At 37.4% G+C, this 11417-nt stretch overlaps 1 protein-coding gene and 1 long non-coding RNA gene across 2 annotated transcripts; both read left to right on the top strand.

Moving 5' to 3' along the window:
* Positions 1–1080: 1080 nt before the first annotated feature.
* Positions 1081–1878, top strand: LOC139430937 (uncharacterized). Its single transcript, XR_011641297.1, has 3 exons — positions 1081–1290; positions 1369–1724; positions 1785–1878. It is a non-coding gene; the product is annotated as an uncharacterized lncRNA (long non-coding RNA).
* A 2352-nt stretch (positions 1879–4230) lies between these two features.
* Positions 4231–6096, top strand: LOC139431352 (uncharacterized). The gene is made up of 3 exons (XM_071199007.1): positions 4231–5121; positions 5166–5606; positions 5671–6096. The coding sequence occupies exons 1-3, from the start codon at positions 4231–4233 to the stop codon at positions 6094–6096; spliced, it is 1758 nt and encodes a 585-aa protein (XP_071055108.1).
* Positions 6097–11417: the final 5321 nt, after the last annotated feature.

Below are 11417 nucleotides of genomic sequence, written 5' to 3'. Positions count from 1 at the left end.
GAATTGCGGTGTATTTGTACGTCGATCTTCTGTGTTGGTATTGATACTTTCTACCATAGTTCTTATACTCTGTGTTATACTCAATATCTGCTTGGTGTGGTCTTGATTACGTTGTGTTTCAGTTGTTTTGTTATCTTTACGTTCATGTTTGCTATTGTCAACATCATTGTATCAATGCCTTCGTTGGAATTTATCTTCACTTCATCGATTTTGAGTTCACAGTTTTCCATTTTCACTAGGGTTGGTTTATTAACTTTATATATGCCGCTTGAGGACAAGTTGACCTCAGTGTTGTTTGTCCTTTGGGGTGGATCAAAATTTGTCCGGGGGAAATTTCTTGGATTATAGTTTGATGTAAAAATTTGATGTATCGCTGGTTCACAAACACCTTTTTTTTTGTAGAAATTTTCTTTATTTTCTTTTGTAAATTTATTAAAACAAATGAAACAAATCTTAAAGTTTTCTTAACATAAACTCCCGACCTTGAAGTATTATTTCAAAAATAACAACAATGATTTACGAAATTTCAATTGAATATAAATCAAAAAGTAAATAGAATCGAAATTTAAACCATAAATTGAAAATATAAACCAATAATAAAACTCTTAAGCGCAATTCTGCTACTTAAAGAAAATGAATTAAATAGTCTTACTTAAACACTTTCTCCAAGTCTCTCGATTTTAGTGGAAGAATAAAACACTGTATGAAGACTGGACAACAAAAAGAGTTTATTTTCGGACCGGCATACTTTTATACAGATTTTGGACAAAACAGGTTTACAGAAATATATACAAAGAATTAAAGACGCGATACATACATGTTAACAATAATTATTTATAAAATATACAATAAAAGAAAAAAAATAGCGGAGTGTGACCAAATTAATAAATGTAGTTAAGAATAGGAGTTTTATTTACTCTCCCTTCGCGCGTTGCTCATAAATTTGAATTATTCGCGCTTGTGGGCGCGTTCCCGGAACCGACACCGGTTGATGAACAAAGGTTGATGGCTGAGGTGAATTTAAAATTGCCGATTTTTTTGTAAGGTTAGAATTAATTTGTAAAAGCTTTTCAGGTGGAAAATCATGTAATATTGTATGATGAGGTTGTCTGCAGTTCAGGCACCTAGCGAAGACGCGACACGCGGATACGGAATGATGACCCAGGCAATTGAAACAAAGTTTGTTGGTCATCACGTATTCACATCGTTGACGAGGTGTCTTTGCAATAAACTAAGAGCAACGATATAGACGATGTTCATTTCCACACAATGCACATCTGATTATTCCCGGTGAGGCATTATGTGGTTTAAAGTTAACAGTTTTTTGTCTAGAGCTTGGAGAAAAATACGAATTTTCACTTTTTTCAGAAAGATTTTCGATTGCTTCTAGGGTCAAAATACGCCGACAGAAAGTCCATGAAATCGTCGAATTTTGAAGGGGTACGATGATCGCTGACCGATTTTTCCCATTCTTTTATAGAATCGGTATCTAATTTTCTGACGATTAAGTATACCAAGAGGTAATCCCATTTATCGACAGGACATCCCAAGGACTCCAGAGCTCCGAGAGCTTCTTTAACTTCCCCAATCAATCGATTCAACTCTACAGAAGACTCAGTTCTTAGAGGTTTTGCCGAAAATAACACGGATATTTGATTGTCAATCAGTACCCGTAGATTTTCATATCTATCAACAAGAAGATTTCACGCCCGGTTAAAATTGTCGTGAGTAACTGATAAGTTCTTAACTAATTGAGCAGGTTCTTTAGTGAGGCTCATTTTCAGATATTGAAATTTCTCCACTCCGGTTAGATCGGTATTGTCACTGACCATAGTGACGAAGAGGTCACGAAATTGAGTCCACTCAGAGTAGGAACCGCCAAATGTCGCAAGATTTATACACGGAAGCTGTCGCGCACGCGACGGTAAAGCTTCTGTAGTCGCGGTAGCGTTCGACGTGACACTAGCGGGTGTTTCGGTCTCGCGTATCATATCTATGAGGACACCCTTTGAATCGATGTAGTTCTCTTCGCATACAACATACAATTCGTCTGTGAAATACACCGTGTCTGAGTAATTAGCGCGGTATTGACTCAATTGTAAATGGTTTTCTTTAAATTCGATCCAGCACTCATTTACGCGTTCTAGCCGAGTGTTTAGAGCACCAATGGTGCGTTTAGGAATCGCTAATGTTTTAGCATTGTCCGAGGCACACGATATTGAATTCAGTAGCTCGTTCTGCCGTTCGAAAACCGGTTCGAGATCTTTCTCGGAAATGGATTTCGGCAAGTTGAAGTTGCAAGACGAATTTATGTAGATTAATTAGAGATATATAGTTTATTTTATGTTTGTAGTAGTAGTTTTGTTACATTCCGAAATTTTTATGTTATGTGTGGGTGACTTGTTTATGTGTAATGGGTTATGAGTTGCATACATTCGGAAACTTATTATTATTTTTATTTACTTTGTTTACATTTTGTTTGTTTATAACATTTTATTGTATTCTCTTTCAGCAACATATTCTGAGTATTCCTTTTTTTTTCCTTTTTACTCCTATCACTTTAAAATTCTCCTTTTTGCTTTTGAGAGGGTGTCGTAAATTCTGTTATCTTGCGCAGACGTAATTTTTTTGATATTTTCGATCTTTGGGTATAAAAGACCGTTCAAGTTTCTTCTTGAGCCCTCTCTTTCTTACTATATTACCAGAGCAATACGTGTTCTCGAGTGTTAAAGAAATTTTGGTTGGTTCGCCATTTTTGGTTTTGGTGTAAAATTTTGTTTCTAATCCATATTTGTGGGATTCATCACTCGAAATAAAGTTTTGGAAAAGTGTTTTTCTTTTACCAAATTGTACGGAGATTCCGGATTTCAACGTATTTCATTACATTTTCTTCTGTCCTCTGGTTAAACCTCGAACATCAGAGGTAAGCATTTTTGTAAGGTTTTTATTAATTAGTTTTTGGCATATTCGTTCACCCTTTCATATTTTTCTTTTGATTCTTAAACTAACAATCTACTAAATCTATTTTTCATAAAAATCTAACTACTTTAAAAAAAAAATCTAACTACTTTAAAAAAAAAATTACTAATTACTTAAAAAGAAAAACTATCCTACAAACAAAAATTCTTAAATCTAATATTTCCACGTTTCATTTTTTTTTAATTTCTATATCCAGGTTTTTGTTGAGGGGAGCAACTTTTGGCCTCTCTTATTGGAACAACCTTTTTTATTGGTATTTTGGAACCATTGTCCAAGGGTATAATTTCCATTACATCCTAAGGATTCTAATTATTCTTTTTGGAACAAAACAAAGAATATTACTTACCTTTACCTTACCTTACCTTTCCTGAGTCACCAGAATTTGTTGCTGAGGAGTTATTTCGAATCGGACCGGTGATCAAGACTTGGAGTAAAGGTCAGATAGAACAACATATTATTATTTTGGTCATTGAAGAATTTGTATCTTATATATTTTTTTTTTATTATTTTGATTTTCCTTAAGAAAATCTTTAAATTAATTAATTATTGGAACATCAAACTTTTCATTTTTTTTTAATATCATTTCATTTATTTGTAAATTCTTGTTTGGCGAGTTTTTCATCAATATAGTTTTTTTGTTGTTGTTTGAACCTAAAAGTTTACGGTTTCATAATTTTGTTATTAGTTTTTTTTTACTTACCTGTTATTTACGGGAGTTTTAATAAATTTTGTCTACAACTTAAAACCCATTTTGTTGAGCGTTTATGTTTTGTTGTGTTATTTGTTTATATCACCATACTCCATCATCTCACGTCACAGTTCGTGTTGTACGCGGGGTTAACTGTGTGGCGCCATATAAATACCCCTCCCTTCTTCACTGAGCCGGTCGAGGACTCGCGTACATCTCAGGGTGATAAAACTAGTTTTGTCCTTGTTGAAAATTACGTTATTTTTTGTTTTGATTTAAAATCTTTTAACGCATTTGGCGTCATAAATTTTTGGCGCCCAACGTGGGGCCCTTTAAAAAAAAAAGATTGTCGGTTAAAAGTAAAGTTGGTATTGTTGATAGAACCCGTCATAGACGATTTGAAAGCCATACGGGAGGATGTGGCGCAAATACAGATCAAAATCGATGAGTACGCGGGAATCGCGAATACGTCAGAATTTAAGCGATTAAATAACCATCTGATATATTTGTTGGGGCGCGCGAATCGTTCACAACCGAAAGAGAAAGCCGATAAAGACTTAAGAATGGGGTTGGTTACACAAATCGTAACGTTGATATCGCGACTCGAATTGAAAACGAGGACTACTTCTACTCCGAATAAGACAAAGGCGAATTTAAGTGTGGTAAACGTAGATCCTTGGTCGAATCTGAGTGATACGTCATCGGATGATAGCGATGTTCCAGATGGTATGGTGGGATCCTCTAAATTAGTTTCGGTAACGAAGTGGGGAATTTCTTTCGCCAGAGACGGTAAAAGTTCTTTGAGTGCGTTTTTAGAACGCGTAAATGAATTAAGAGTCGCGAGGGGTGTCTCGAAGTCTGTTCTGTATACGTCTGCGGTGGATTTGTTTAGGGATCGAGCGTTGATATGCTATCGTGCGAACCGGGGTAATTTCGCGAATTGGGAGGAATTAGTGGAAGGTTTAAAGTTAGAATTTCAGCCCGTTGATTACGATGATAGACTCTTTGAAGAGATACGTCAGCGCACACAGGGACCTGGCGAATCGATGGGAATTTATGTGTCGGTTATGAAGAATTTGTTCTCACGGTTAAATACGCGAATACCGGAAGATACTCAAGTTAAGCTAATGCTTAAAAACTTAACTCCAGCTTTCCAGCAACAATTAACTTTGGTTGAGGTCGATTCGGTTGAGCACTTATTGCGGTTGGGGAGAAAATTAGAAGTAACTAAGCTATCCGTAGATAGTTACGCACCACCGAATCGTGTTGCAAGGGTATTAGAACCAGACTTAGCGTACATTCAAACAGACGAGACGGTATCAGTTGCGGTGGCGGTCGAGCAAAGCGCGACAACGAGCGAACCAATATGTTGGAACTGTCAAAAACGTGGACATAGGGCTAGAGAGTGTAGAGCTCCTAAGAGGTTGCATTGTTTTCGATGTGGTGAACAGGGTGTGATTACTCGAAATTGTTCTCGGTGTTCGGGAATTGGGTTCAGGGTGCGACGTTAGGTCGGTGTCTGCACCAAGCGAACGTAAAGCCGATCGGAGTTTTGCTTGATTTTGTCTTTAGTCATGTACGTGATGACGAGAGACCGTATTTAACTGTTAGCGTGCTGGGGAGAAAAATAGTCGGATTGCTTGATTCAGGGGCTAATCAGACGGGTGCGGGTCTTTGGGGCATTACCTTTATTAAAGAAATGGGATTACCGATCCATCCCACCAATAAGAGAATCACGGTCGCGAATGATGAGAGTTGCTCGGTTGAGGGCGTAGTGAGCTTACCGATGGAATTGCAGGGTCGGGGAAAAATCGTGGAAGTTTTGTTAGTACCGGGTTTGAGACACGAACTCATATTGGGAACAGACTTTTGGCGAACGATGGGTATAGTACCTGATCTTAGGCGCGGTGATTGGTCGTTTTCAAAAGAGCCACCGTTGGTGAGAGTTAATGCGATTTATTAGTTAGGCGCGATCCGAACTTAATCGCAAAGACGAAATTAAGTTGCGGGAAATTATCGAGAATCTATTTCGTAGAGATATGGAAAGCGAATTAAGTCATACGACGTTGGTGGAGCATCATATTCGTACGAATGCGTTACCGATAAAACAGAGGTACTATCCGATTTCTCCGGCAATGCAGAAAGTAGTAGATAGGGAACTCGATGAAATGTTACGGTTGGGGGTCGTGGAGAGATCGCGAAGCGCGTGGTCATCACCGGTATTGTTGGTTCTGAAAAGAGATGGCGGTTATAGATTCTGCGTGGATTATAGACAACTTAATAAGGTTACACAGGCGGATGCGTATCCTTTGCCGCAGGTATCATGGACGTTAGACCGTTTAAGAGACGCGAAATATCTGTCATCAATTTGTTACGGGGGATGGATTGCGCCGGAGAAAAAACAACAGTTGTTGAATAAAACGAAATAATTTATTTACAAAATATGTACAAAAAAAAACCCTCAAAGGTTTTTTTAAGACAAAAGGGGTCGTCTTCGAATTGGCGGTTGAAGTGCTGGCTCGTTGTCGCTGTTATAGTTGTCGCTGCTGTTGTCGCTGTTATCGTTGTCGCTGTTGTTGTCGCTTCGGAGTTCGGTTGGAATTGCCCGCTGATGGAAACCCGGCCGCCTTAAATAGGCGCCCTTGGGTAAAACCCTATCAACCGGGCGTTGTGGTTGGTTGGCGACCGTCCGATCCGTAGGTAGGGTTGACGACCAATGGCCAAGCAGATCGAACGGCGCTCAATTCGTACTTGGTGACAAATTGACATCAAATCGGCGTACTGGCAGATACCGATGGCTAAAACGAGTATGCAGTATACGGCATTTACGGTATCGAATCGCGGGTTGTTCCAATTTAGGCGTATGCCTTTTGGACTGTCGAATGCTCCCGCGACGTGGCAAAGATTTATTGATGGGGTAATAGGAAATGATTTAAATCCACATGTTTTCGTTTATCTCGATGACATAATAATAGTGACCGCGACGGTGGAGAAGCATTTCGAGATTTTGCAGACGGTTTGCAATCGTTTGATAGAAGCGGGACTTACTTTGAATAAAGAAAAATGTCAGTGTTTCCGGGATAGCCTTAAATACTTGGGTTACGTGGTAGACGGTAACGGGTTACATGTCGATCCGGATAAGGTCAAGTCGATTCTGGAAATCCCTGTACCAAAAAAAATATCGGAAGTTAGAAGGATGATTGGTGTATCGAGCTGGTACAGACGTTTCGTGCCGGGTTTCGCGACTATAATTTCACCATTGACGGCTTTGCTTAAGAAAAATTGTAAAATACTTACATGGTCGAACGAATGTGACGATGCGTGGAAAACCATAAAGGCAAAACTTGTGACTGCTCCTATTCTGACGCGTCCCGATTTCGATAGGGAGTTCGTTATACAGACGGATGCTTCCGATTTTGGGTTGGGGGCGGTATTAACTCAGGTAATAATAACGGTGAAGAAAGAGTTATTTGTTATCTCAGTCGTTCATTAACAGCACAGGAACGAAAATATAGCACCACGGAAAAAGAATGTTTGGCTGTGTTGTGGGCTGTAGAAAAATTGAGGTCATACGTTGAGGGTACTCATTTTCGCGTCATTACGGATCATTACTCGTTAGTTTGGTTAAATAAGCTAAAGTCTCCTTCCGGATGGTTGGCCAGATGGTCAATTCGACTTCAGCAGTACAACTTCACCATTGAGCATCGTAAGGGTAAAGACCATGTTGTACCGGACATGCTGTCTCGTGCGGTACCGGTGGTAGTCGATGAGGTCGTGAAATCGGTGATAAAGGATCCGTGGTTGAATAAACTCAAAGAGAATATATTAGATAAAGAATATAAATATCCGAATTACAGAATCGAGAACGGGATAGTTTATAAGAGAATTACAGTTACTTATCCGAAATTGTCGATGGACGGGGGTTGGCGTGAGGTTGTTGCTAAGAAAGAACGGACGGGAATAATTCATAAATATCACGACGTAGCGGAAACGAGAGGTCATTTGGGAGTGTTTAAAACCATCGCGAAGATCACTCAAAATTATTATTGGCCCAAATTAAAGAGCGATGTTATGAATTATATAAAGAATTGTAGAATCTGTCAACAGATTAAAGTCGAACAAAGGGCTCCCGCGGGGAAAATGCATAGTCACTTGAGTGCGGATAAACCATGGCAATACTTAAGTATTGACCTTATCGGACCGTTACCGCGAAGCGCGAAAGGGTTTTCGTTCATACTAGTGGTACTCGATGTGTTTAGCAAATATCCGGTGTGTTTCTCTTTGAGAAAGGCAACAGCATCAGCTGTGGTTCGTTGTTTGGAGGACGGTGTCTTTTTAACATACGGGGTATCTCATACGATCGTGTCGGACAATGGCGTGCAATTTAGATCTAAGGAATATAGTAAACTGTTAGAAAATTACAATGTTAAAAGTAAATTCACACCATTTTACCATGCACAAGCTAATCCTACTGAAAGGATTAATAGAACCATAAAAATTATCATTACAGCGCATGTGTGGGATAATCATAGGAAATGGGATACCTTTTTGAGTAAAATTGTCTGTGCGATACGAACAGCTAAAAGCGAAACCACGAAATTTACACCGTACTTCGTCAACTATGGTAGAGAGATGATTTTGGATGGAAATTTACATAAGAATTTGGACAATAAGCCTCCTAAAAGTTTAATTAAAGATAGAGCTAACGAGTTCGGTCGGTTGTGTAGAGAACTTTATACGCGTATTGGAGTAGCATCAGATCGCGCGAGAGAGAGATATAATTTGAGACGTCGGTCAGTCAGTTTCGAACCGGGTAATGTGGTTTGGCGACGTAATTTTGTCCTTTCGGATGCGATTAATGGTATAGCCGCGAAAATGTCAACCAAATATGTAGGACCTTATCGGGTTCGGAAAAAATTATCACCGGATATATATGTGTTAGAGGACATGGAGGGTAATGCCATGCCGGGTCACTGGCATGTTACTCACCTTAAAGTATTTAATGCTGAATAAGTGTGTTTGCCCTATGGTTGGGGGTATGAGAATTCCGCCATGGTGTACCACTGCCTGGGGTAAGAGCCCCCTAAATGTGTTGGGTTTTTGTTGTAGTCATGGGTTGGGAACAAAACTACCTGTCTTTATTTTCACAATCCTTTTCCACTTTGTATCGCATATTTGTAGTAACAAACCTATTTTTTTTTGTTCTTCCTAGTAGAGTCGTTTTCTTTTTTTGTTTTAGAGAGTTTTCGCTTCACGAATTCCTCTATGTTACTGATATTAGTCTGAAGTGATGCTGGATTGTATCGTGCGGTGGTTTGTTTGATCCCTGTAAGTCGTAGTGTTATTTCCTTTTCTACCGTCTATGGTATCTTCTTGCTTCACCGGTTGCGTATACCCGAGAGTTGCGACGTAAATCCGGGTAGCGCTTTCAAACTCCTTTAACCTCATTCCTTTCTACTCCCAATTTTATAATTTTATTATTTTTTGTTTGATTGATCATCGTATGGTTATTGATGGTATTCATGGATTTCTATATCTATGTTTTTTATTTTATTTTATTTTTTTTTATTTCCTTCCGGCCGATTTGCCGAAGACTTGGTGGCTGAGGGCACGTGGTGGGCCAAGTAAAGTTTTGTTGGGTTTCTTTTGATACGAATGGGGTGGGTTTTTTGTTTTGGGTTGTGTTTTTTTTTGTAATGATTCTTTTGGTATTTGGTTTATACGTTTCATGGCAAGAAATGTTGGGAAAATTTCTTTAGGAGGAAAGAGGGGAATGTTATATTCCGAAATTTTTATGTTATGTGTGGGTGACTTGTTTATGTGTAATGGGTTATGAGTTGCATACATTCGGAAACTTATTATTATTTTTATTTACTTTGTTTACATTTTGTTTGTTTATAACATTTTATTGTATTCTCTTTCAGCAACATATTCTGAGTATTCCTTTTTTTTTCCTTTTAACTCCCATCACTTTAAAATTCTCCTTTTTGCTTTTGAGAGGGTGTCGTAAATTCATGATGTTATCTTGCGCAGACGTAATTTTTTTGATATTTTCGATCTTTGGGTATAAAAGACCGTTCAAGTTTCTTCTTGAGCCCTCTCTTTCTTACTATATTACCAGAGCAATACGTGTTCTCAAGTGTTAAAGAAATTTTGGTTGGTTCGCCATTTTTGGTTTTGGTGTAAAATTTTGTTTCTAATCCATATTTGTGGGATTCATCACTCGAAATAAAGTTTTGGAAAAGTGTTTTTCTTTTACCAAATTGTACGGAGATTCCGGATTTCAACGTATTTCATTACATTTTCTTCTGTCCTCTGGTTAAACCTCGAACATCAGAGGTAAGCATTTTTGTAAGGTCTTTATTAATTAGTTTTTGGCATATTCGTTCACCCTTTCATATTTTTCTTTTGATTCTTAAACTAACAATCTACTAAATCTATTTTTCATAAAAATCTAACTACTTAAAAAAAAAATATAACTACTTTTAAAAAAAAATTCTAACTACTTTAAAAAAAAAATTACTAATTACTTAAAAAGAAAACCTATCCTACAAACAAAAATTCTTAAATCTAATATTTCCATGTTTCATTTTTTTTTAAGTTCTATATCCAGGATTTTGTGGAGGGGAGCAACTTTTGGCCTCTCTTATTGGAACAACCTTTTTTACTGGTATTTTGGAACCATTGTCCAAGGGTATAATTTCGATTACATCCTAAGGATTCTAATTATTCTTTTTGGAACAAAACAAACAATATTACCTTACCTTTCCTGAGTCACCAGAATTTGTTGCTGAGGAGTTATTTCGAATCGGACCGGTGATCAAGACTTGGAGTAAAGGTCAGATAGAACAACATATTATTATTTTGGTCATTGAAGAATTTGTGTCTTATATATTTTTTTTATTATTATTTTGATTTTCCTTAAGAAAATCTTTAAATTAATTAATCATTGGAACATCAAACTTCTCATTTTTTTTAATATCATTTCATTTATTTGTAAATTCTTGTTTGGCGAGTTTTTTTTCTTTTTAATTATATTTTTGGCGTTGATTTTTTTTTATAATTTTTGATTTCACGTTGAGCTCAACCATACGGAGTCAGACGCGGGTTAATTTTTCATTTTCATTTTTTTGGTATTTTGATTTAAATTTCCTTTCAGTTTTGACTTTCATTTTTTTTAAAGCTCGCAAACATCAATATAGTTTTTTTGTTGTTGTTTGAACCTAAAAGTTTACGGTTTTATAATTTTGTTATTAGTTTTTTTTTTACTTACCTGTTATTTACGGGAGTTTTAATAAATTTTGTCTGCAACTCAAAACCCATTTTGTTGAGCGTTTATGTTTTGTTGTGTTATTTGTTTATATCACCATACTCCATCATCTCACGTCACAGTTCGTGTTGTACGCGGGGTTAACTATGTGGCGCCATATAAATACCCCTCCCTTCTTCACTGAGCCGGTCGAGGACTCGCGTACATCTCAGGGTGATAAAACTAGTTTTGTCCTTGTTGAAAATTACGTTATTTTTTGTTTTGATTTAAAATCTTTTAACGCATTTGGCGTCATAGTTTAGTTGTAGTTTAGCAGTAGTTTTGTTGTAGTTTAGTTTTTTTTTAAGAATCACCGCACGGAAGATGTAGGAAGTTCGGAAAATGTAGTAAAGTTTTATTGATGTTTATAAGAATGAAGAAATGAATTTAAACCTAAATCGAGCACACGACGACGGTAATGGCCGTCGCGCAAAACCGGTC

The sequence above is a fragment of the Onthophagus taurus genome, chromosome 8 (assembly GCF_036711975.1).
Source record: "Onthophagus taurus isolate NC chromosome 8, IU_Otau_3.0, whole genome shotgun sequence".
In the NCBI taxonomy this organism is placed as follows: Eukaryota; Metazoa; Arthropoda; class Insecta; order Coleoptera; family Scarabaeidae; genus Onthophagus; species Onthophagus taurus.
The sequence above is the reverse complement of the archived record's forward strand: the minus strand, read 5'-3'. Positions and strand labels throughout refer to the sequence as shown.